Source organism: Patella vulgata, chromosome 9, assembly GCF_932274485.2.
Source record: "Patella vulgata chromosome 9, xgPatVulg1.2, whole genome shotgun sequence".
Taxonomy (NCBI): domain Eukaryota; kingdom Metazoa; phylum Mollusca; class Gastropoda; family Patellidae; genus Patella; species Patella vulgata.
This window is the reverse complement of record NC_065887.2, coordinates 4,338,673-4,366,565: the sequence shown is the minus strand read 5'-3', so window position 1 is coordinate 4,366,565 and position 27,893 is coordinate 4,338,673. Positions and strand designations below refer to the sequence as shown.

Genomic DNA, 27,893 nt, shown 5'->3' with positions numbered 1-27,893 from the left:
CAAGCTTCACCCGTCAAAACCAATGCAGAGGCCCCCGAACCTGCCAATGCCGGGTTGGTGGAGCGCTACAAACGCATCTCGCAGAGCCAGGTGGTGGAATTACAATCACGGTTGCATTTAGATATGTTTCTACAAGAGAGGTACTTAGTGGACCAAGTCGATCTACGTCTGAGTTTGGAAAAACAATCCTCTAAATTTTTCCTGATGCATGCCGACAATAAAGGACCCTACAAGATTGATTTCATCAAAGCTTATTTGGAAATTCCGTTCGTCACCCTTTCTCCCACCACGTACACACGGATTAACAACCAACTCAAAACCACCAATGTCAAGTATCCCTTGAAACGCATGGTCGTCAGAGATGTGGTTGTGCCGAGTAACCGTACCAGTCACGTCCTGGACAATCTGTTCATCAACGAAACCTTACCCGCGCGTCTATTTGTGGGGTTGGTCAGTAACCGAGCTTACGATGGGCATAATACCAGGAACCCGTTCCGATTTCATCATCATAACCTCAAGCACATTCGATTGACCATAGATGGAATAGTCGTGGATGATTATGCCGATCTCAACTTTGGCGATAAATTGGCCATCACACCGTACATGGATTTAATGAATCGTGTGGGTGTTCTCAATACCCGAGAAGATTTGGATCTCAGTTTCCACGATTATATCAAGGGTTACACGCTGTTTTGTTTTGATTTGACCAACGACCGAGGAGCAGACCGGGCCTATTCACATCCCAGAACCACGGGTAACCTGTCTCTAGAACTACGCTTCTCGGCAGCCCCCACTAACGCTCTCAATCTTATGATGTTTGCCGAATACGACAATGTCTTGGAAATCGATTGTAACCACCAAATCATCATGGATTGGTAGTCCTTTATCCACGTTACAATTGGAAGAGGCCCTGCGTCATCATTCGGACGTCTTTGGTGGCGTCTGGTCCCGGAATCACCTGTACCAACTGCAACCCCATACCTATCCTCTAGCCTACATTGTCAATACCGACGACGAACAAGACCCCGGCACCCACTGGACCGTGTTTATGTGTGAAGGACCTGGACACTTGTATTTTTTTGATTCTTACGGATGCCCACCCGAGACCTATGGACAAGCCTTTGCCGATTTCAGTCAACGTCACGGACCCACTACCCATCAACCCCGATGGTTACAGAGTTTAACGAGTTTTGTGTGTGGACATTACTGTTTATTTTTTATCTGCCATTCGAAACGGTGCCTGCAATTGTTTGGCACCAATACCCGGCAAAATGATGTGCTGGTGAACCAATGGGCTCAAAATCATTTTCCATCCTTAAATCGTTTGGGTGGACAAACGTGTTGTTCTTTTTCAAAAATGTAAATACGTTCAATTGTTGATTTGTTCTAATGTTCGATTGTTCGATTGTTCTATTCATTAAAAATGTTATTAAAAATGTTATTAAAAATGTTATTAAAAAGTCTTTTTCGTGAAAGCGTACTGGGGAACTCCCCAGAAAGGGCGAGGGAACCCCACTGAGCAAGTCCCGAGAAAGGGCGAGGGAACACCCCAAAAAAAGACGAGAGAAAACGAGCAAAGGGAGGGGGAATCCCCGAGAGCAATCCCAAGAAAGAACGAGAGAACAAAGGGAAGGGGGTCCCCCGAAGAAAGGGCGAGGGAATCCCCCAAAAATGGGGCCCAAGACCCAAGCACAGAAAGGACGAGAGAAATCCCGAGAAAAAGGAAATCCCGGAGGGAAATCCCTATGACGTCATGTCACGTATGACGTCACGCCATCACCACCGGAAGTGACCGTTGCTATGGATGTCGTCATCGCCGGAAACGGAAGTGACATCATCACAGGAAGTGACGTCATCACAGGAAGTGACGTCATCTTATGACGCCATCACCGGAAGTGACGTCATCTTATGACGTCATCACCGGAAGTGGCCGTTGCTAGGGACACAGGAAGTGACCTGCGCATGCGCAACACCGTTGCTAGGGCTTCTGCGCATGCGCGCCATCGTCCCTATACCCACGCCCCCACTACTACAATGGTGCATATTTTTCTAGCTAAAGAAAAGGGTATATTATTTTTGGTATGGCGTGGGTGACATGATTGATAAGAAAGATAGTTTTTGGTATCTGTTTCGTTAGAATACTTATCCGTTCTCCCCTTCGTTTCACTAGAACATCCAAGAATGCGATTTGCTGATCGTTCGTTTCAATTGTTAATTTGATATTTAGATCTAAATCATTTATTATTTCTTGCAAATCTGCAACGTTGCCAATTCGTTCATTCAAAATACAGAATATATCGTCTAGGAATCGTTTCAACTGATTTTGTAATCCACGCCATGTTCAATTTCTACAATTGAATATAATCTTTCCTCAACAAACACCATCGTTCAATATACCAAGAATTTGTGCGTGATTTGTTTCGCCAAATGTAAAAGTGTCGTAGTCAAGATGATTCTCTCATGACTGTATTCAGGATGTTTATCCAACCAATATTTTATGGCCTGAGAACATAGGTCATTTGAAATGTTGGTTACGAAAAAGTCGCCATCGTTCAGATTTTGAGGCAATCTATTAACAAAATCTATGTCATCCCAAATAACAGATTTTACATTTGGCACGTACGGCTTAAGTAAGATTAGAGAGTAGGGCAGCACGGACCGGCAATTATTGGTCTGAATGGGAGATCGTCTGGCTGGAAAACACTGATGAATTCGGCATTTTTGGTGTTTAATATAATATAATATAATATAATATAATATAATATAATATAATATAATATAATATAATATATATATTATACATTTAACGGAGTGAGGGAGAGAGAGAGAGAGGGAGATGGGGTTTAGGTCATTTCGGGACTAATATGGTTTAAATTTATTCCAATAATTCGCTTGCGCGTAGCTAGGGGTCTTTAGCAGTGGGAGGAAACCGGAGGACCCGGAGAAAACCCACGAGGTTGGACAGGCGACCCTATCTTGTCACGTACTACCGGGGAATCAAAACTACGCCAGCTGACTCAATGATAGACTTTATGATACAGCGCACACACGCCAACCATTCAGCCATCCAATCCCCATTTAATGTAGCCTATAGAAGAGGACATAACACAAACTAGGTGCAAAAATACTCTTATGTAACAGGTGGGATAACGAATGAGTAAATCCGTTACAGACAATAATAGTCTGTTTTATAACCACACCTTGGCTTTTCCTGTCGGTAAAATAGAAAATAAAACAATATGGCTAATTGTGTAAACAGTTCCTTTATCTTTTTTTATATCTATGATCAACTATAGTAGTAGTACATGTAGGTCTTGAAGCCACGCCCCCTTCATACTAAAATATCAGCCAATAAAAAAAACAAGAGATCGGCCTTGAACCCGGATTGACCCATATAGTTTATACATACTGTAAACAACACACGTCTGCTTCACAAGTAACAATTTAATAGGCCTACCCACGAAGATGATAGTACTAGAAGTCGAGAACTTTATAAACGGTAAATTTGTACCGAGCGAATCACATATAGATAGTTATGAACCGTCCACGGGTGAAGTATGGGCGTCAATTCCTGACAGTGGCGAGAAGGAGATCGAACTTGCAGTGGCGAGCGCTAAGGCGGCATTCAAAGGGTATGTATAGCTTCCGTATAGTCCCCTATGCATATACGCGGGAGTATGCAACCCCTGAAACTGGTAGAGACGCTTAAAATTTGACCCACTGCACATTATTGATGTTAAAAGTTTAAATGTGTAAATTAACATCAAAAGTAATTTTCTCCGTTTTTAGTGATGGGTTGGATAGCCGAATGGTTAGCGCGTGGGCGCTGTATTATAAAGTCTGTCATTGAGTCAGCTGGCGTGGTTTTGACTCCCCGGTTGTACGTGTCGACAAGGAGTAGGGTCACCTGTCCAACCTCGTGGGTTTTCTCCGGGTCCTCCAGTTTCCTCCCACTGCTAAAGACCCCTACGCGCAAGCAACTTATTGAAATAAAATTGAACCATGTGTTAGTCACTACACTTTGTTTCTACACTTATAAATTATTCATTGATAAAACGGAAACATTGTTTATTATATTGACGTTAAAATAATATACAACTTATCATTTTATATGGGGTATTTTTACTGATAATTTTAGTAATCATGTAATGCGAGAATTTGAAACACGTTTTAACAACCTATCTTTCCCCTTCCTGTTCAGTGATGGGCTGAAAAGGAGTATGGTAGTCAGGCCCGTAACTGCAAAAATGTCCCCCCCCCCCATAAATATACATTGTCAATTTTACAGCACCCCTGAGAACACTTCCCGCCCCCTCGTTGCTCTGAGCTAGTTACGGCCCTGATGGTAGTTTCGGGGGTTCCTAAACTAGTTAATGTTCCTACGTAGTCACCAATTTACGTCGTTTTTGATTAATTGTTAAGAGATATGCAATGCATAAGCTAAAACCTCCAGGATATACTCTAGGATCACGTGGCTAAGTGGGTAAGACGCTAGCTCGCTAGCCTGGAGGTCGGGTGTTCGATCCCTGCATTGGCCGAGAAAGTTCATCCAGATTTTCCGGCGTGGTTCTCCCTTGTCTTGTCAGTGATGCAGGACGGAGGGGCTGACAAGGAAAGCTGTCTAGTCGTTCGGATGGGACGAAAAACCGAGGTCCCGTGTACACATTGGCGTGCACGTAAAAGATCCCTTGGCAGTTGGAATTCGATATAAGCGTAGGCCGTGGTGCCGCTGTCCGGGCAAAATTTCCCTCATAGCACACTGTATGGCGTATGCCCGTCTTCATTAGCCCAGGTTAGGAGCAGAACAGTAGGACGTTAAACTCCATTTCATTTCATTTCAGAAAGCGCCATATACAGTCAGTTTTTTTCAAAAGAAATTCCGAGCCTGATTAGATAGAACCCCGTCGTTGCCCTCACGGAGCAAAGATTGGCCTGTTCCTGGGTATCACAGTGTCCATTCCTGGTAAAAAACAGTATTACCGGGGCAATTGCAAGAATGTGTCGTGAAATGAATAACATACAGAAATGAACTCGTGTTTACTATTGGGTCGAAAGGCTCCTGGACCTGACCTCTATGGGGACCCGTTGTGGTTCTCCCCTCTCCTGGGCGAAATTTCTTTTGAAAAACTGGCTATAAATCTATGTTTTCTATAGTATGTCCTGGTGTTTCTAGCTCATGCACAAATTGATTTTTGAGATCAGAATTGAACTCCGCGACACCGATAACCATATAAATAAGTCATATCCATCAGGACAGAATGACGGTTGACTTAAAATCCGCCATTTTTGAGTCCATTTTGAATTGCTACTTTGTTAGATTTTTGAAATTATCTTTAAATTCAGACATCGAAAACCACAATATATGAAAAAAAGCCTTTTTATTATCAAATTTGGCTGCCATTAGTTGTCCATATCAAAAATACATCTTTTGTTTTTTTTTTCTCTTCAAATTCGTTTTTTCGGCACACTTCGCCTTTATCTATAACTACTTTTTTTTTTTAAAGTTACTAGATATCGCTCTCCGAAACTTCCTGAAGACCGCCATATTGAGTTATGTTAATTTCGGCCAAATTTGAGTATGATGTTTTCTGGCATATGTATAAACTGCATTGGTTTCTTTTGCAATTTGTTTGGGGAAAAACGTTATCCCCCCCCCCCCCCGGGCTAAAAATAGAATCCACAATTTTTAAATTTAGGTAAATGGTGAGAGATATAAACCTGCTGAACAAGGGTTTATTATTACTATGCCTGTCAGGGATTGTCATTAAGACAAGTCATAATTGGCGTCGTTTGGATACAATACTTGTACGTGACAAGGAATAGTGTCACCTGTTCAAGCCCGTGGGGTTTCTGGGCCCTCCCCCCGGCTAACGACCCCTACGCGCATTCGTATTATTGAAATTGAAATAAAATTGAAATGACGTAGTTTGTGTCGCCTGGACGTGAAACCTCATTTCTGTTCGTGTTTCGCTATAATAGGCCTATATATTATTGAGTCACCATGCAGGTATACAAGGCCTATATATTGTTTGTATCACCTTGTAAGCGTAATAGGCCTATATATTGTTGTATACCTTGCAGGTATAATTGGCCTATTGGCCTATATATTGATGTGTCACCTATATATTACATTGGTGTATCACCTTACAGGTGTGTATTTAACATTAGTGACACAACAACGCACATGAAATAGGTGACTAATCGTGGAGATGATTTAAAAGATTATACTAAACGGTGAACATAAAAAAAAAAACTTTAACTTTTAAAAATAGTCATTGTTAAGTTCTTCCCCTTGAATTCGACAGTTCAGAGAGCTTCAAACAATGTGAAATCTCCCCCCCCCCCCCGCGCCCCCTTTAACTGATTTGTTAAATTCTCATTTAGTTTTACTAAATCGTTCCTCTTCCTTTGTCTTACTAGTTTTTTTTTTATCTGCGATGTCGCCTCCCGGTGTGAGCGGACATTCACGAATTAAATCATCCCCTTTATTTTATTTAACGAGTACATTTTGACGTGGATTATACAGTGAAACAGTGATGTTTGCGAGAGATTCAGCAGATGGATTCATTGATTGATTGGGTCTATTCATTATGGGGTGTTGGGAGGCTAAATCTATTTGTTAAGGCCACCTCAATTTTCGTCAAGGTTAGGGCACGTGATTGTTGGCGAGATTGTTTGTTAGGATTAGGGTAAACGTTAGGACTAGGTCCAGGGTTAGGGTTGGGATTAGCGCTAGCCCAGTTTACATCTCGTGACCTTTGACTAAACTTGAAGTTGGCCTTATCAATTAGATGTAACCTGTGTTGGGATGGCCTAGTGGTGGTCTATACAGTGTCGCACTTCGAGCTGTAGATGGCCGGTCACCTCTGGATCGCGGTCGAGCTTTCGATTCCTGGTGTGAGTACGTATGTGGGTTTACGCCCAAAACTGTTCAACTAGTCTCTTCAGCGCTCTTTTAGTTATCAAGCGCCTGTTTTATGAAATAATCTACCATTTAGTTTCAGGTGTTGTACATCTCTATATTCTTTTAAAACAGATTTATTTAATCAGGCTTTTAACTGATTCTGTATACAATCATTAACATGTCCATAATCTTGTTGTTTATTTATGATTACATTGTCACTTTGTGCCCCTTAACATGTTATATGAAAGGACACACTATAAATATGCTGTAATAATAATAATAATAATAATAAAATAAGACAACTTGTTTCCGATGTCACAAACGGTGGAAGCGGACGTTAAACACTAATAGAAGAAGAACTTTATTCATTATTTAGCATTGACTGAAATTCACTCCTGTCAACAATTGATATGGAACATGTTGGAAAATGGCGTTTCTTGGGAATTACTCCAACCCAAGACCCGAAACACTGTAGACCCGATTGTCATTGTTACCGTTGTTACGATAATAAAGTCTCGATTATACATTTTTTTACGGTTAACCATGAACGGTCATTGAATGGCAGTTGAACTGCAGATCGGATTCAAATTTAATGAAAATCGGACCCATCAGGTGGCATCGAGAGTTGATTACTGTAAAACATGAAATTATTGCGACATGAAATTATTGCGAGTTGGGGTGGTGAAACATAATTGCGACATGAAATTATTGCGAATTTTCATCAGGTTACCCCTTATTTGATTTAATCAATTAGTGAAATCCTATTTAAATCCGGGCTGTAGCCGAGCCATCCGTGGGTCTACAGAGTTGATTTTGGTCTTCTTGTTTAAATAAAGCTCTAATTTATGATTTCTATAACATCTGAAGCCTAAATTAAGACTTGCAATAATCAGATTTAGCTCCTGCATAATGCATGTTTAAGTATAATCTCGTACAGTTTATTTTATAGACAGGAAGTAACTGTCAATATGGCGTGTCTGATGTACATGTCAATCGTATAATTAATCTGTGAATTGTTTTATTTCTTATGTTATCAATTATTACATCAATGCTTGTTCATGTCAAACCTTGATTTCGACAAATGATTAAAAGTAATCCATCTAAAGATGTGGTTGTACATTGACACGTCATTTATCTGCGATATCAACATCGATTGAAGCGAAGAGAGAAATGGGGTTTAACGTCCACTCGACACAAACTAAGTCATTTCGAGACTAACATATGGTTTAATTGTATTTACATAATTTGCTTGCGCGTAGGGGTCTTTAGCGGTGGGAGGTAACCGGAGGACCCGGAGAAAACCCACGAGGTTGGACAGGCGACCCTACTCCTTGCCACGTACAACCGGGCATTCGAAACCACGCCAGTCGACTCAATGACAGACTTTATGATACAGCGCGCGCACGCTAACCATTCAGCCATCACCCCCCCCCCCCCCCGATTGAAGGAGAATATTGGTGTCAGTCATTATTACATATGTGATAGAACTGGTTAAATACATTCCAAATATAATTTTAACACAGACATTGCTACGGGAGACTTGTAACAAGCACGTGAAGAAACGGGAAGTGACGTCAAACATGACAAACACGAGTTGTCCTTCTATATAACATACTGAAGTAACGAGCGGTAACAGACAAACGATCGAATTTCATTTCACTGATAATTCCGTTGAAGTTGAAAAGTTATTATATGGGACGGTGAGAGAGTATCTCACAATTCAGAAATAGAATTGGCTGTCACTATATAAGGGACACGAGAAAAAGTAGAAAAATCCCGTGCATTCCCCCGTTTTTATTCATTCTGTTCTTAATAAAAACATGGTAATGCACGGACTTTTTCTAATTTGTTCGTTATCTTTTATCTAGGGTTCTTTTTTTGAATTGTCAGATATCCTCTCATCGTCTCATGTAACAACTTTTCATCTTCAACGGAATTATCAGTGAAATGAAATTCGATCGTTAGTCTATTACCGCTCGTTACTTCAGTCAGTTATATAGAAGGACAACTCATGTTTGTCATGTTTGACGTCACTTCCCGTTTCTTCACGTCACGTGCTTGTTACAAGTCTCCTGTAGCAATGATCTCGTGTTAAAATTATATTTGGGATGTATTTAACGAGCTCTATCACATATTTTATAATGACTGACACCAATATTGTCTTTTAGGTGTATCCGACTAAGTATCATTAGGTGGGCTAATGAAGACGGTCATACGCCATGCAGTGTGCTATGAGGGAAATCATGCCCGGACAGGGACGCAACGGTCTACTCTTACATCGAATTTCATGGGATCTTTTACGTGCACGCCAATGTGTACACGGGACCGCGGTTCTTCGTCCCACCCGAACGACTATACGCTGTCCCTTGCAAGACCTTTACGCCTTGCATCACTGACAAAGGGAGGGGGCGGGGGCACGCCAGAAAATCCCGATTAACTTTCTCGGCCAAAGTAGGGATGAAACACGGGACCTCCAGGGTAGCGAGCTAACGTCACTAGACACTAGTCGTTTATCGGCGGTCCTATATGTGTATGTAGATATATTTATTATTGTACGTTTCCGGTATTAAAGATTGACGAATCATTCTAGAGTGTTGTAATATCTGTAGAACCATCCCGATCAGTTCACATCACGATTATCTTATCTTGTTTGTGTGTTTATTTAAACCAGATAAAACACAATAACACCCTTTGATTTCAAATCAAAATGGAATACAGTGTTTGACCAAACCTTCGTCAACATATGTCGCCTTTCAAAGCTTAGCACATGTTTGTGAAACAACATGCCTAGATTAGAAAATAGAACTAGATTTAAGTGTATGTGGATCTCGGTTAGAATTTACTTTAAGATAACGACACTAAAGACGCAGTATGTAAGATTTAGATAAAGAGCTGACAGTTCTCTCTATAATAGTTTAAAGAGATAGAGAGGGAGGGGGGGGGGGGTAACGTCTACTTGACACAAACTAGTGGCTTCGGGGTTAACATATGGTTAAATTTTATTTCAATAATTCGCTTGAGCGTAGGGGTCTTTAGCAATGGGAGGAAACAATTTTCAAGTAGCTTTTAGCGATGAAATAAACATGCGGTTTGCGCATGCCCGGGTCTCGCAATGGCCGTCAGATCAAACGTATTTTGTGTATGTTTTTAATCGCAGAATTCTACTTAAAAATAGTGTTGAATCATTATAAATGTATGTCGGCTGTGGCAAGAAATGATTCCTTTGGCGAATAAATTAGAATAAAGGTGAAAAATAGTAGGTAAGGATTCCAAAATAGCCTTAGAACAGAGGAGGGGAAGAGCGGTATTTTCATATTGCGGCTATATAGGGCCTGATAGGAACTGTCAGTGGACATCGTCCGCTCAGAGACAGTTCCTAAAGGAACTATCTCATTTTTATGTGTAATGATTATATTTGTGACAGATGGTCCAGCACACCTCGAGAAGAACGGTCCAGATTAATCAACAAAGTAGCAGACCTGCTAGAAAAGGACCTGGAAAAATTTGCAGAAATGGAAGCACGTGATCAAGGGAAACCACTCCGACTAGCCAGATTAATAGATATACCAAGAGCTATTTATAACTTGAGATTTTTTGCTTCTGCTATTTTACACGATTTGAACAGGTAGGCACACTTGCACTTAAATTACACTTACACTAAAATTACCCTTTACCGTTACACTTACACTAAAATTACCCTTTACCGTTACACTAAAATTACCCTGTACCGTTACACTAAAATGACCCTTTACACTTACACTACAATTACCCTTACACTAAAATTACCCGTACACAAAAATTACCCTTTACCCTTACACTAAAATTACCCTTTACCCTTACACTAAAATTACCCTTTACACCTACACTAAAATTACCCTTTACCCTTACACTAAAATTACCATTAACCCTTACACTAAAATTACCCTTTTACACTTACACTAAAATTACCCTTTTACACTTACACTAAAATTACCCTTTACCGTTACACTAAAATTACCCTTTACACTAACACTAAAAATACCCTTTACACTTACACTAAAATTACCCTTTACACTAACACTAAAAATGCTTTTTACACTTACACTAAAATTACCCTTTACACTTACACTAAAAATACCCTTTACACTTACACTAAAATTACCTTTTTACACTTACACTAAAATTACCTTTTTACACTTACACAAAAATTACCCTTTTACACTTACGCTAAGATCTTCAATTACTAAAACACTTACATCAAATTTACCGTTACACGTACTCTAAGATCTTTAATTACCGTAACACGAAGATCTTCAATTGCTGGTACGCTTACACTACAGTCTTCAATTACAAAAACACTTGCACCAAAATTAGCGTTATACGCACACAAAGATCTTCAATTACCGTTAACACATCCCCTGGCATCCCATTCCTAATACTAACCTCGGAACTTATTGACCAACAGCCATGACTCAGTATTGTTAAATCATTAGTCAAGATGATATTAGATGTTATTTCACATCAAACATTTTATTCTGCTCTTATACATGTTCAAATGATTTGCCCCTATCTGAAACACCTTTTATTGGCTGAAATTAAATCAGACAACTTCTTAACATTAAAAATGTTTTATACGTTATAGTGTAAATAGGAAATATGCAGTTTAAAATCATATATTGCTGGCTCGGAAATAAATCTATATCATTTACAGTCATCGGTAATTGCAAGCCATTCAGACTATCTTGTTATTCATTTGTTATTTAGTTCAACAGTTTTAGAGAAAGCTGGGGCGATCAACTATACCATCAAACATCCGGTTGGAGTAGCAGGACTTATCTCCCCTTGGAACCTACCACTATACCTATTGACATTCAAGCTGGCTCCCGCCATAGCTGCTGGTAACACAGTCGTTGCTAAGCCCAGTGAGATGACCTCAGTCACAGCTTACAAATTATGTGAACTTTTTAATGAAGCAGGTACGTACGTCTAATGGGTCCGAGTCTAAAGCCGTTTTGGTAACTTTGAATTTCCAACTCTGATTCTGACGTTTTGTGATCGGATGTCTGTAATCCAACTGAGGCCAAATTCTGACGTTTTAGTTATGGGTGGACTCCGATGCACGAATGGGAGATAAGATGTTAAATTTTCAGAGTTATCGATCTTGGTGAGGACCCGGACCTGAATGATAGTAAGACAAAACCGTTTTTTTTTCTCTCCATTAATATTAGTGATACTACCAGCCTTCTAACTTTTCTCTTCCTAATCAGAAAATAACAATATCTAAGGTGAACCGAACTTTCATCCAAAATTCTGTTTCATAAAAATAAAGATCTCGTATTGGAAAACTCTGTCTCGCTTTTGTTTAACACCATTCCGTTTCTTTGTAGAGCTAACGTGGATTAGGCGTTTTTTATTGTTCATGTGGTCATAATTATATTGTCGTCGACTCCCGCCCGTCTGTCTGTCCACCGCGGGAGCCACGGTGACTCAGTGTCCAAGTCTGAAACCAAAACTTCAAAAACACTGACCTATACACAGTGATTATAAGGCACCGCTAACAAAAGGCAACCACACCCGACAATTCCCGATAAATTTTGTCCGTCAACGCAGGGATCGAACAACGTCTTACTCACTGAGCCACCGTGCCCCACTAATCCATTGATAGGTCCTATCAGGATATATTCAGAGTTGTTTAGTAGCCAATCTAACGTCTAGTCCATGTTAGCATATTTTATAAGTTTTTTTCAATTTACAGAAAGGCAGAAAAAGTGAACAAAGTTTTCTTTAAAGCAATTGTTGGGATCTGTCCAGGAATTCCGCACGATGCAGTATTGGTTAGTATGGTCCTTCTGAAGGACCACCTCGCTATCTACCCTATGGGTAGGTAGATTATACTAGCGTCACGTCCACACGGAGATGATGTATATTGGATGGTTGCTTATTGATCCACTAATTGATCGACATTTAGGTTGAGAAGATCAATACTCACTTCTTGAATTGTTATCTTTAATTTCTACCACTGAATGCACGAATTCTGGTTTCTAGGGTAGTCAGACTGGGTGCATCACTGCACAAACACAGATCAGTGAATAGCATGTGGAATTAACTAAGGGAATATACAAAAGCAATACCGTAGTGTAACAAACATAACGTAGACACATCACCGCGCTGTAGTCAATAAACTGGATTTTGCTATTTACATATCTGAAAAACGCTCAAGGGTTGCTGGATTGCATCACGCAGTTTCTGGTTCTACATATCTCAAATAGATAGACGCTGTAAAATGGACCCTTCGCTGGCGGACTAGAGTAGGCAATATACAACAGCCAGGACCCTTCACTGGCGTACTAGAGTTGGGATTATACAGCCAGGACCCTTCACTCGCGTACTAGAGTAGGCAATATACAACAGCGAGGACGTACTGTAACACAAACAGTACGTGGACTTTGCCAGACAAATATGCGATAGTAACCGACGTTGTTATGACAATGTAATATCGGCTAATTAGTGACAATAACTAAGCAACCACGTCGTTATATAATATTCAGAATTTTCTAGGAAGTTCTAACATCAATCAATATTTGTCCCATTTCGACTCTTTTTGCTTTTTTAATGCTCAACCCGGAAGCCCACAGGGAATGGTGCTTGTCCTGATGAACCTTATCAACGTTCCAGATATCCTTCATTGATTCAATAATCACAACTTGAAAGTTTTGTTTTCACCTTTTTTAGGATTTCCCCCAGGAGTAGTTAACATGGTGTTTGGTTTTGGTCATAAAGCTGGCGAAGCCCTGGTCTCGCACGCTGATGTTCCTCTAATATCCTTTACTGGGGGAACCGTCACAGCTGAAAAAGTGCGCATGTCCGCCTCCAAACATTGCAAGAAATTGTCACTTGAGGTAAGGAATTAATGGTTCAGGGTTGACGGCATTGTTGTTGAATGTCCTAAGGGCACAGGTTTGTATGTAATCCCAGGAATGTAATGTCGTGTAATATTTCAAGTCTTTCGTCCGACCCTGAAAGTCGCTCGATTCAGGAGACGACCACCGTCAAGATCATCGGCCAAATTATTTCTTGTAAATCAGTGAAGCCTGAATAATACAGACACATGACTGTACAGCTCAGTGGACGCTCCCGACCGACACCCCGATTCATTGACATAATTTTATATTTATGGTTTATTTTGTATAATGTCTTTGTTGTTTTCCTTGTCTACAGGTGTCTCTTATCCAACACAATAACCGCGCGGATATAAATCTAGCACTTTACCATGAAGTTACAGATCTAGCACATTAAAGGACAATATTGGTGTCAGTCATTATAAAATATGGGATAGAACTGGTTAAATACATCCCAAATATAATTTTAACACAGAGATCATTGCTACGGGAGATGTGTAACAAGCACGTGAAGAAACGGGAAGTGACGCCAAACATAACAAACACGAGTTATCCTTCTATATAACTGATTGAATTAACGAGCGATAAAAGACACGCGATCGAATTTCATTTCACTGATAATTCAGTTGAAGATGAAAAGTTATTATATGAGACGGTGAGAGGATATCTGACAATTCAAAAATAGAATTGGCTGTCAATAGATACGGGAAAACGAGAAAAATAGAAAAATCCCGTGCATTCCCCCGTTATTATTCATTCTGTTCTTAATAAAAACATGGTAATGCACGGGCTTTTTCTAATTTGTTCGTTATCTTTTATCTACTGACAGCCAATTCTATTTTTGAATTGTGAGATACCCTCTCACCGTCCCATATAATAACTTTTCAACTTCAACGGAATTATCAGTGAAATGAAATTCGATCGTTTGTCTGTTATCGCTCGTTAATTCAATCAGTTATATAGAAGGATAACTCGTGTTTGTCATGTTTGGCGTCACTTCCCGTTTCTTCACGTGCTTGTTACACATCTCCCGTAGCAATGATCTTTGTGTTAAAATTATATTTGGAATGTATTTAACCAGTTCTATCACATATGTAATAATGACTGACACCAATATTGTCATTTAAGCACGGAGTTACAAATCTAGCTCCATAACCATGGAGTAACAGATCTAGCACTCTAACCCTTGAGTTTCAGATCTAGCACACTAACCATTGAGTTACAGATCTATCAGACTAACCATTTGGTTACAGATATAGCTGATTAACCGTTGACACCCCCCCCCTCTCACTGGTAAAGAACTGATCAAGATTTTTTTATATTTTAATTGATAGCCCGGTTGGAGCTGACGTGCCATAAAACCATATTTCATTCATTCATTATTTTAATTGTAATGATTTTAGTTAGGTGGGAAGAATGCCGCCGTAGTCTTTAAAGATGCTGAATTGGATAAATGTGTTTCACAGTGTATCAAGTGAGTTATTGAATTTGTTGTTTTGTATTTTGTCGACTTATCTTGTAATATTGCTAACATATCTGCTCCCCATGAAGTAACCGGACGATTCACGATGGGGATGTATTTCCTGTAGATGAAATCAGATGTTTAGATTTATGTTCAGATGCCCATAGATAGTCACGTGATGTTTTTTTTTTCTCGCTTACTCCACGTGACGACTGTATTTTGGCGCCCATCGATCCCAATCACTGGCCATTGATCCCGATCACTGGCTGCGCTTTGGTGTCCATGGATAGTTCACTAGATGACTTCAGATATTTACTTACTGCGGGTTACTCCTCTTGATGACTGTGTTCGGTGCCCGTAGACAGTCCCCTGATAACTGACTGTGCTTTGGGGCCCATAGATAGGTGACTTTAGATGATTAACTATAAAACATTTGTCCACTTGATGACTGCCGGTGCTTCGGTGCCCATAGATACTTCATTTCATGAATCCAGATATTTAATTACCAAGCGTCGGTACCCATTTAGAATCCTTTGGATGACTCTAAATCAGGGGGGCCAAACTCATTTACATTCAGGGACCACATCAACTAAAGTTTAACATCACGTGGGCCGGAGATATACAAATATTCTAAAAAACAAAGTCAAACGTCTTTGAACTTCACTGATTTCTAAAAACAAAGCCAAACGTCCTTGACACGGGTAATTTTTTTAGACTGGTTTCCAAATTACCAAGATGTAATATTGAACACAACGTTCTCTTGTATTACATACAACTTAGATATCTATGAAATACAGTACATAATTCAGAGTTTTACTGAAACCGGAAAACAATAAAAAATAGTTTCTAACAATTATCGACACGTCATTGTGTTGAAATCTGTTCCACGGGCCACATTCAAGCCCTTGACGGGTCGGATCTGGCCCGCGGGCTGCATGTTTGACACCCCCTGCTCTCGATAATAGAATGTCCATGTTTACCCGTCTTCATTGAATCGGTTGGTGCATCATTTTATTTCGTCTTGTTTGATTCTAGACGCGTTTATGTTTTGTCAGGTCGTCGTTCATGAATCAAGGTGAAATATGTCTATGTACCAGTAGAATCTTTGTGCAGCGTCAACTTTTCCCCCATTTTCTGGAATTATTTGTTCAAGCCACCAGGTAAGTTTAAATGTTGAATGAGTTATGGTAAACTTCATTTGAATTGTTAAATGTGCAATGTAGAACAATTTGCACGTACAGTTGTGTTTCTGTCGAGGTTGTAGCCAAGATGCCAGTGTGTCGTACCGCTCGACTACCTCCGTCACACGCAACTCAGAAGTTACAAGTTGTAGCTCCTGGTTATTTTGTGTTTGCGGGACGTGGACGGGATGGAACGGTGTATAGTCCTTCGGATAACACGTTGGGTTGTCGAGCACGAAAATGAACCCTTGATAGTTAGAAATCGAACAGAGAGAGAGAGGGAGAGAGAGAGAGGGGTCCTTAACCTTCGTATTGTATTGGCCAACAGAGAGGGAGAGAAAGAGAGAGAGAGAGAGAGAGAGAGAGAGAGAGAGAAAGATGGGGTTCAACGTCCACTCGACACAAACTAGGTCATTTCGGGACTAACATATAGTTCAATTTTATTTCAATAATTCGCTTGCGCGTAGGGGTCTTAAGCAGTGGGAGGAAGCCATAGGCCCCCGAGAAAACCCACGAGGTTGGACAGGCGACCCTACTCCTTATCACATACAACCGTGGAATCGAAACCATGCCAGTTGACTCAATGACAGACCTTATGATACAGCGCTCACGCGCTAACCATTCGACCATACCATTTTCGTCTTAGTACACTGCATAGTGTATTCACTTCTTCATTAGATGTAGACAAGTAAAACCTTAAACATCATTTCATTGTTGTTTATTGTGTTACAGGAAATTGACTGTTGGTAACCCGTATGATGAAACGGCTATAATTGGAGCACTGATTAGCAATCAACATTTAAACAAGGTCAAAGGTTATGTTAAAATGGCTGAGAAAGAGGAAGCCGACGTATTGTGTGGTGATATGTCTGATGGGTTAAATTTAACAGACGAGAAGAAAAATGTAAGCTGTGTAACTGATGTCTCTCAATCTGATTAAAACACAGATCCTATTTCGTTTCGTTTTTATAGTTCAAAATGTCGTTTTAGTTGTCTTTACTACACGTGTAGGCCATCGAAAGTATAAAAAACGAAACGAAATATAGATCTTTATCTTAATCAAATTGGATGTCTCTTTATCCATCAGAACTTCTGATCAACAACAGAAGCCATTATTTACTTTTGATCTACAACGCTTTACACCTGACAATATTACACTGCATGGCTTCATATCGCCAATAGGGCCGAACAAGTAGGACGCTAACCCTATTTCGTTTCGTAGATCAAGATGGTCTTTTTTCTTTGTGTTTTTTCTTTTTTTCAATTTATTTATGGTACAATTACATGTATTTTAAAAAAAAAAAACTAATTTATTGACCGTAATATAATACAGTAATATATATTAACATACAAGTACATAAAAATAGAAGCCATTAAAGACACATTCAACATTACAATCTGTTCATGATGTTTGTAACCTTTACAATCTCAACAGTTCGAGGGGGATTAGTGACTCAAAAGGAATTTCCACTTTTCTAATTTGTCTTTATCTACTTGCGAGTCTATCTCTGCGCTTGAATGTAGAAAAGCGATGTACTCTTCTTTAGTTGGTTGATTAGAGGCAAATTTTGTCTTATAAATATTTTCCGGCGTGGTTCCCCCTTGTCGGTGATGCAGGACGGATGGCCTGACAAGGACTGCTGTCTAGTCCTTCGGATGAGACGAAAAACCGAGGTCCTGTGTATACATTGGAATGCACGTAAAAGATCCCTTGGCAGTTGGAATTCGATATAAGAGTAGGCGATAGTGCCGCTGCCCGGGCAAAATTTCCCTCATAGCACACTGTATGGCGTATGTCCGTCTTCATTAGATAGAAGCAGAACAGTAGGCCGTTAAACCCCATTTCATTTCATTTCTTTTTGTCTTATAAATATAATACTTAGTTAATATTATTGCATGGTTCACAAAGGAAAGCTCAGTCAGGTTTGTGGAATTTCCGATCTCTTCGTGCACATTATAGTATCCAGAATGCATGGCAGGAGAAGCCAAGGTCTGACAAAACAAAAAAAATGGGTGAAATTGTATCAAATATGATATTTAACATAATGCTGTCTCCACCTTGGATCCTCATCCCGACTCCCCTGGTTAAACCCGTTCTTCCCAGTAATTATTAATGTCTGCTGATGACATGTGATTTTGTTGCAGGGTTATTTTATGAGACCAACAGTAATAACGAATGTTCGTGATGAATCTCGACTGATGACGGAAGAAATATTTGGTCCTGTTGTTTGTGTCGTGCCATTTGATGATGAAGATGAGGTAAACATAATAGGGGGTGGGGGGGAATACCGCAATTATCGACCGGTTTCCATGAAACGTCATGATAATAATATCTCAGAATAGGCATAATTTCCACCACTTCCGATCAGCTGCTTTTGATGTATCCGATTACCAAACATTTCATGCAGAACGACCGACTCCAGACCACAAGTATCAACCGATATCCATGAAATTTACAGATTATGATTACATGTATATTAATAGACATTATTCTCCCGACATGTTATAATCATTTGTTGTTGGTTAATCACAGGTTATAGAAAGAGTTAATAAAGTAAAATATGGTCTTTGTGCTACAGTTTGGACTCAAGATGTTTCACGACTTCATCGTGTTTCTCATCAGCTACAGGTATACTTTTATATTTATTATTATTATTATTATAATATCAACTACAGGTATACTATTATTATTATTATTACTATTATTATTATTGTTATTATTATTAAATTAAATCAATACTATTATATGCGTTTGTATCGACCACTGATTAGCTAAAGGGATCTGCATTCAATCAAATCGATTACCCTAATCAACAAATTTATCGAAACCGATTTCCGAAGCGATTACCACAAATCGCAAAATCATCTCTAATCTGCTTTTTAAACTATGTCCACTCCAGCTAAAAGGCGCATTTAACGAACTTAAAGTAATTTGAAATCGACATCTGTATTAAATTCAAATCGATTTGGCAAGTCGATAAAAAAAAGCCTTTTTTATTATATTTAATCAATATGAAGCCACGGTGAATAAGTGAGTAAGGCTCTGACTCACTAACCTAGTGGTCTCTGGTTCGACCCCGGTGATGGCCGAGAAAGCTCCATGGGATTTTACGGTGTGGTTCCCCCTTGTCAGTGGTGCAGGGCAGAGGGCCTGGAAAGGAACAGCGTCTAATCGTTTTGATGGGACGAGAAAAATACATAGGTGTCCTGTAGCCTACACTTTGGTGTTTACGTAAAAGAACTCTTGAAAGTTGGAATTCAATTGCTGTTTGCTGTCTAGGCAAACTTCCCATCACAGCACACACTTAATGACGTATAACAGTCTTCATTGGCGTGCACGTAAAAGACGTCTTTAAAGTTGGAATTCCATAGCTGCCTGGGCTAAACGTTTCGCATAGCACGGTGTATGCTGGTTTTCATTGACCCCGTTGGAGCAGAAACATTGAACATTAAACCATCCATTCATTCATTCATTCATTCATTCATAAAGCCATTGTATTTTGGGGGTCACGGTGGCTAAGTGGGTAAGACGCTGGCTCGCTAGTCTGGAAGTTGGGTGTTCGATCCCTGCATTGGCCGAGAAAGTTCATCCAGATTTCCCAATGTGGTTGCCCCTTGTCAGTGATGCAGAAAGGAGGGCCCGACAAGGACAGCTGTCTAGTCGTTCGGATGGGACGAAAAACCGAGGTCCCGTGTACCCATTGGCGTGCACGTAAAAGATCCCTTGACAATTGGAATTCGATATATGGGCCGTAGTGCCGCTGTCCGAGCAAAATGTCCCCTCATAGCACACTGTATGGCGTATGCCGGAGCAGAACAATAGGACGTTAAACACCATTTCATTTCATTAAGCCATTGTATTTTGACCCTGTTGGACATTACACCAATCATTTATTCATTGTATTTTACAGGTAGGAACTGTGTGGGCCAACTGTTGGCTGGTCCGAGATTTAAACCTACCTTTTGGTGGAGTAAAAGAATCGGGTGTTGGAAGGGAAGGATTAAAAGATTCCATTGATTTTTACACAGAAGAAAAAACAATATGTCTTCAATTATAGCAAAGTTTTCAACTTCACAACACTCATGGTTAATCTTTAAGTGACATTTTAAGCGATTGGGAAACACATTAATGGAACACAGTTTTTATGGGAAACAATCACTGGTTTTATTCTAAAAGCACAACGTTTCTACAAGTATCATCTTATCGTTTTCAATCATTCACGGTTAATTTGTTGTCCTAGTAAGCGTTCGTTTCATGTCGTTTGTTTTTTTTTGCTTTAAATTCGCTGACATACTTTCAAATAAGGCCTGCACCATCTGTAGCTAACACCTCACCTCAATGACCTCTCTACCTACTGACCTCTGACCTCTACCATAAGCCCTATCTATAGAAATGGTTACCAATAGTTACGGTTCCATTAAGAACCGAATGAAGATTTTTGTAATTAAATGTCACTAGTGATCAATGATTCAAAGCTAGTGTTGAGAATGTACAGAAAGTGATTAGATATTGTACAATAGTCATTTATTTAACAGGTGTGTAAATGACTGTACAACGTGTATTTACTATTGTTATAATAGACTACCCACCACCGAATACACAAACCCAAACAATAATGGCGTATATATTATATCACGTATAAGTAGCGTCATACACAAGCCCAGTCAATAATGGTGTATAATATTATCACTTATTAGTGACGTCATAAAGCCTACTTGCCATCCAACCTCTGTATCACCATTGGTCTCATTTCGTTCTACTCCATCAATCATCAAGGGCAGATAATTTGAATACGTTGTTCCCTGTGGATGAACCTAGGGGAAAGCGGAATGAGACCACTGTGGATACCGATATTGGCCTGCCACCTGACATATATTTATTTTAGTACAAGGATTATCTTCATAAGTAAATCATATCGACTTTACAGTGAATGCTATGGGTTTTTATGGACTTCTGAATTGTATTATGAATAGTTTTGATTGATGGTAAAAGATCCCTTGGCAGTTGGAATTCGATATAGCGCCGCTGCCCGGGCCAAATGTCCCTCATAGCACACTGTATGGCGTATGCCCGTCTTCATTAGCCCAGGTTAGTAGCAGAACAGTAGGACGTTAAACCCCATTTCATTTCATTTCGTTTCATTTTTGGTTGACGCAGTGTGTAACATGCCAGGAGGGATAACTCTTGTATTCAGGAACATTAAAGGGGAGATAACAAAGACTGTATTTGTCTGATTGTATTTATGTATATATTGTAAATTGGCTTATAAAAAGTGTATAAATTTTTAAATAAATTGATTTTAATACACATCGTTATTTTATAATGATTTGTCACAATACACATGAAAACATCGTTCTATATTATATAAATTCCAATTATTGGTGCTGACGTGCAATTAAACAATATTTTATTCATTCATTCATTATAAACACCAATAAATCACCATTCTTTTTATAATACTACATCGCACTTTTATATAGGGGTTGGGGGATGGATGAATGGTTAGCGCGTGCAAGTTGTATCATAAGGCCTGTCATTGTCAATTGGCTTGGTTTCGATTCCCTGGTTGTACATTACTAGGAATATGGTCACTGTCCAACCTCGTGGATTTCCTCCGGGTCCTCCGGTTTCCCCCCACTGCTAAAGACCTCTACGCCTAAGCGAATTATTAAAATAAAATTGAACCATATGTTAGTTCCGAAATGACCTGGTTTGTGTCGAGTGGATGTTAAACCCCCTCTCTCTCTCGGATCGTAAATTCATGGATTATTGCCCCTGATTGTACGAAAAAGATCTCGGATGGGTTTATATCGAATCGTAAATTCATAGATTATTGCCCCTGATGTTTAAAACCCTTCAAAAATATCTTCTTTACACAATTATCACTGATTTCGGACGAACAACCGAACGGAAACTTCCTGTTATAATGGTCCTTTCCAAATACTGGCAAAACAGGCAACACTATACTATTGCTGTGGACAGTCTTAAGGCACAGATTTTCCTCGAAACTCAAAATATACGTTAAGAATAGAAAGATCTTGTTGAGCATTGGGAGGCAGACCACCATAAATTGTAGTTCGTCTATTTACGGCAATTCTCGCTCTGTCTCTTTTCTCCCCTTTTGCATGCCCATTTTTGTTGATTTTGTGGTCTAGAATGGACGAAGAGGGTTTGAATTAACATTTTCTGCCAGGTTTTGGTAAATATTTATGATTTTGAGGCGGAAGGATAACCGAGTTATCAGGTTGGTTACGGTGACATGTACGACGAATAGTTACATATTTTTAGTATGGCCGAATGGTTAGAACGTACGCGCTGTATCATAAAGCCTGTCATTGAGTCAACTGGCGTGGTTTCGAATCCCCGGTTGTACGTGACAAGGAGTAGGGTCGCCTGTCCAACCTCGCGGGTTTTCTCAGGGTCCTCCGGTTTCCTCCCACTGCTAAAGACCCCTACGCGCAAGCGAATTATTGAAATAAAATTAAACCATATGTTAGTCCCGAAATGACCTCGTTTGTGTCGAGTGGACGTTAAACCCCATTTCTCTCTCTCTCTACATGTACATTCATTTTCAAAGTGTGATAAATGGTTCCTTCATAGTGAAACATTTTAACTAAATACCATGCAAAAGGTATATTACAATAGTTGACTGTTTTGATTGTGTCACAGGCGACATGAATATAGTCCATTAATAACTATTCATATTTAACTGTCTAAACGATAAAGAAAGACAACCAGGGCGACTGAAAAACACAAAGTTGGAGATTATCTATGTCTAATCTATAAAAAGACAACCCAGGCGATTGATAAACACAGCAATATGTTCTGTTAATCTCGGTATTTTACTATTTAAACGCTAAAGAAAAACAACTTGGGCGACTGATAAACACAGCAATAAAACAAAATAAACAACAAACAAGCAACAAACATAGTCTGTTTATTTGCGATGTTGGGTATATTTTAATATCTTATTGGTTTAAAGAAGTAAAGAATAATATATTGTAGTTGTTAGTATCTAGCTACTTTAAAGGTGTACAGGTGAAGTTGTAGTTGTTTGTATCTAGCTATTTAAAGGTATACAGGTAAATATATAGTAGTTGTTGGTTTAACTGGTTACTTTAAAGAGATACAGGTGAAGTTGTTTGTATCTTGTTGGTTTAAGGAGATACAGGTTATTTATAACCAAAACAAATCGACTCTTCACAATAGGCTTCTGAAAGTACAACATAATATGGTTTATAATAATAATAAACATCATAATCCTTTCAATATTTCACTAGTTGTAGAAAAAAACCAAAACATCATTAGAGTCTTTGTGCTATATTTTGACATTTTGGTCATTATGTTCGCCATTTTGAAATCTCCGATTAAAAGAAAGACAGTGGATAAACCTATAGTACACCACGGTGGACGACTAGAACACCTTAAAGGCTCAATACCACTCTTGTGGTAACTGAATAATATGTCCCAATCTTTATTCTGGTCAACAAATTGTACTATTTTAGAATATTTCAATTAATTCATGATACAAATTTCATCTTAACACACCTTATGTAAAAATTTTGAAAAATTCAACATAATGGTTTGAAACGTCTAACGTAAACCTTTTCAAATGAAACTTCGATTTAAAAATATTTTCGAACCCTCTGAACAAATAAAATAGGATGTAATGGATAATTTACACAACAGGTAGGACACTTAAACATCTAGTACTTAGATAGAGATATTATTTATTTTCTGGAGCTTTCAAGCCAGCAAGAGTGTTATTGTCCCTTTAAGGTACACTCTCCAGTTTCCATCAAGGTAGCCAGAGAGTAAACTTATAATACACACCCCAGGTTACACCATAGTACCCTTTACACGAGGAGAGGTCGTTTCTTTCTGCTTTACATATCAATAGAATCATGAATATCTACCTGCACAAAATCCCTTAACACAAGGGTACCCCATGCAATTCTTTTCGTCTTTACATTGTTCTATAAATATCAGTAATATATATCATTATAATATGACACCATGAATATCATGAATATATCATTATATATGACACTATGAATATCATGAATATATCATTATATATGACACTATGAATATCAGGAATATCATTATATATGACACCATGAATATCATGAATATATCATTATATATGACACTATGGATATCATGAATATATCATTATATATGACACTATGAATATCATGAATATATCATTATATATGACACTATGAATATCAGGAATATCATTATATATGACACCATGAATATCATGAATATATCATTATATATGACACTATGAATATCATGAATATATCATTATATATGACACTATGAATATCAGTAATATCATTATATATGACACTATGAATATCAGGAATATCATTATATATGACACTATGAATATCATGAATATATCATTATATATGACACTATGAATATCAGGAATATCATTATATATGACACTATGAATATCAGGAATATCATTATATATGACACTATGAATATCAGGAATGTCATTATATTGAAGTAATGTATTCATCAACATGGCAACAGAAACGAGTTATATTTACATATTTCTAGATATATTATCGTTAATATATATAAATAGCCAGGGTTGGTATAATTGACCCATTGTCTATAATATATATAAATAGCCAGGGTTGGTATAATTGACCCATTGTCTATAATATATATAAATAGCCAGGGTTGGTATAATTGACCCATTGTCTATAATATATATAAATAGCCAGGGTTGGTATAATTGACCCATTGTTTATAATATATATAAATACATCAGGTTGGTATAATTGACCATAATATATATCATATTCTATATTTACCGTGACAAACACCGTTTGAACACTTGCCGCCAACATCAGTACAATCATTACCTTCATCCTGTTCATCACAGCCATTGATAGCTATAATAAAGATAATTTACAATATAAAACTGTGCCTCTTTTAAAAGTTATAAAGCTAACATGGTCTGGTTGACAAGGTGCACAATCCGAGCAATCATCCACCGGTCAATAGTGTCACCAGGTGTTCCTTTAAAAGATAAAATGGTAACGTGATTGGCATAGGATAGTGTCACTAGGTGTTCCCTCTGTAAACAATTTAAGCATACACTACTAAGCACAAGGTATCTATCACTGGGATATAGGAAAGTGTCACCAGGTGTTCCTTCTGTGAACAAATTAAGTATAAACTGCTAAGAATAAGGTATCTGTCACTGAGATACGAATGAAGCAAGTAGAACAGTATTGGTACTAGATAGAGACGTGTTATGGATAACATATAATTAATATCATACTTACGCATGCACGTGCCATCTACACATTTACTAAACGTAGTACAGAAGTTATCTCCACATCGTTTACCTGAAACAATAAAATTAAACCATACAATTCAATATGCTTTATTAACAGCAACTTTTTTCTCTCACATTAGGTCACTACTTTGTGTTGTTATTGATAATAACAGTCCAGTATGAAATGAAATGAAATGAAATGGGGTTTAGCGTCCTACTGTTTTGCTCCTAAACTGGGCTAATGAAGACGGGCATACGCCATACAGTGTGCTATGAGGGAAATTTTGCCCGGGCAGCGGCGCTACGGCCTACTCTAATATCGAATTCCAACTGCCAAGGGATCTTTTACGTGCACGCCAATGTGTACACGGGACCTCGGTTTTTCGTCCCATCCGAACGACTAGTCAGCTGTCCTTGTCAGGCCCTCCGTCCTGCATCACTGACAGGGGGGAACCACGCTGGACAATCAGGATGAACTTTCTCGGCCAATGCAGGGATCGAACACCCGACCTCCAGGCTAGCGAGCCAGCGTCTTACCCACTTAGCCACCATGATCTCCACAGTCCAGTGTACACAGATATTAAATAATTACTGTATATCGGGTTTTCCAGAAAATACGAGTACACCAGGCGGTGGACAAATTGACCATTTGTTTATTTAACAAGATCAGGGGCGTACATAAAGATTTTGTTTGGGTCTGTGTGTGTGAGGGGGGGGGGGGGGAGTAGCAAAAATGCGACCTTTCCCTATGTCCTAGGGTTACGGTTCTCCTTGTCATGTGCAACCGGGTAATCGAAACCACGCCAATTGACTCAATGACAGACCTTATGATACAACGCGCACGCGCTAACCATTCCCCCTCCCATATAAAAGTGTGATGTATTAAGTTAACACTTCGTCAAGGTCGTTGAGATGTAAATAAGGTTAGGACATGTAATTATTGGCGAGATTGTTTGTTAGGGTTAGGGTTAGGTCCAGGGATGGGGATTAGGGTTCGCATTAGCGCTAGCCTTGTTTACTTCTCGTGACCTTTGACCAAACTTGAAGCTGGCCTTATCCAATAGAAATGAAATGAAATGAAATGAGGTTTAACATCCTACTGCTAACCTGGGCTAATGAAGACGGGCATACGTCATACAGTGTGCTATGAGGGAAATTTTGCCCGGGCAGCGGCGCTGCGGCCTACTCTTATATCGAATTCCAACTGCCAATGGATCTTTTACGTGCACGCCAATGTGTACACAGGACCTCAGTTTTTCGTCCCATCCGAACGACTAGACAGCTGTCATTGTCAGGCCCAGATCTAACCCTATAATTCCTAACATGAACTGGGCTAATGAAGAACTGGTTTTATTGATTGTAACTCAACTAAATAATTATGAAACATACCCTTATCATGACATCTGGTGTATAGGCCGTTTTCGATTTCATCACAAAAACCATCTAAAATATAAAAATATATATAATTTAGTTGTATTGAACTTATTGTTTATAACTGGACGCCATACCAAACTGAAAGGGACCCTTTTATATGATAATATCCACACCACAATACGGAAATTCCCTAAACGCTTTTAACCTAATCCCTTAGAGGTATTTAGTAACTGGATAGAGCAATAAACTATAACACATACTTATGGAAGAACAGCTACTCATGGGTGACATTTCGCAGGTTTCCTCCTTTTCAGTGGAGCAGGACGGAGGGACCGACAAGGACAGCCGTCTAGTCGTTCGAATGGGACGAAAAACCGAGGTCCTGTGTACACATTGGCGAGCACGTAATAGATTCCTTGGCAGTTGGCTATCGATATAAGAGTAGACAGTAGCACACTGCATGACGTATGCCCGTCTTCATTAGCCGAGTCGGAGCAGAACAGTAGGACGTTAAAGGACAATATTGGTGCCAGTCATTATCACATGTGTGTTAGAGCTGGTTAAACACATTCCAAATATATTTTTAACACAGAGATCATTGCTACGATAGCTAAGTAATACAGGTTTCCCGTATCGGAACTTACAAACGCCAAAGGAAAATGAAATGAAATGAAATGGAGTTTAACGTCCTACTGTTCTGCTCCTAACCTGGGCTAATGAAGCCGGGCATACGCCATACAGTGTGCTATGAGGGAAATTTTGCCCGGACAGCGGCACTACGGCCTA

General features: G+C 39.1%; 1 protein-coding gene and 1 long non-coding RNA gene across 3 annotated transcripts; one reads left to right on the top strand and one right to left on the bottom strand.

Moving 5' to 3' along the window:
- Window positions 1–3,422: 3,422 nt before the first annotated feature.
- Window positions 3,423–21,077, top strand: LOC126831571 (2-aminomuconic semialdehyde dehydrogenase). The gene is made up of 10 exons (XM_050562141.2): window positions 3,423–3,632; window positions 10,329–10,529; window positions 11,648–11,859; window positions 13,616–13,782; window positions 15,186–15,256; window positions 16,300–16,404; window positions 17,158–17,329; window positions 18,571–18,684; window positions 18,959–19,054; window positions 20,337–21,077. Exons 1-10 carry the CDS (start codon window positions 3,466–3,468, stop codon window positions 20,481–20,483), a joined length of 1,452 nt encoding a protein of 483 aa, XP_050418098.2. The 5' UTR covers window positions 3,423–3,465; the 3' UTR covers window positions 20,484–21,077.
- Window positions 21,078–23,448: 2,371 nt separating this feature from the next.
- Window positions 23,449–27,178, bottom strand: LOC126831612 (uncharacterized). 2 transcript variants are annotated; one of them, XR_008789345.1, is made up of 5 exons: window positions 27,123–27,178; window positions 25,741–25,803; window positions 25,264–25,344; window positions 24,343–24,402; window positions 23,449–23,639 (listed from the first exon to the last, which is right to left on the bottom strand). It is a non-coding gene; the product is annotated as an uncharacterized LOC126831612 (long non-coding RNA). The 2 variants fall into 2 exon arrangements; XR_007684216.2 differs by lacking the exon at window positions 27,123–27,178 and having other exon boundaries at window positions 25,741–25,851.
- Between the last annotated feature and the right edge of the window lie 715 nt (window positions 27,179–27,893).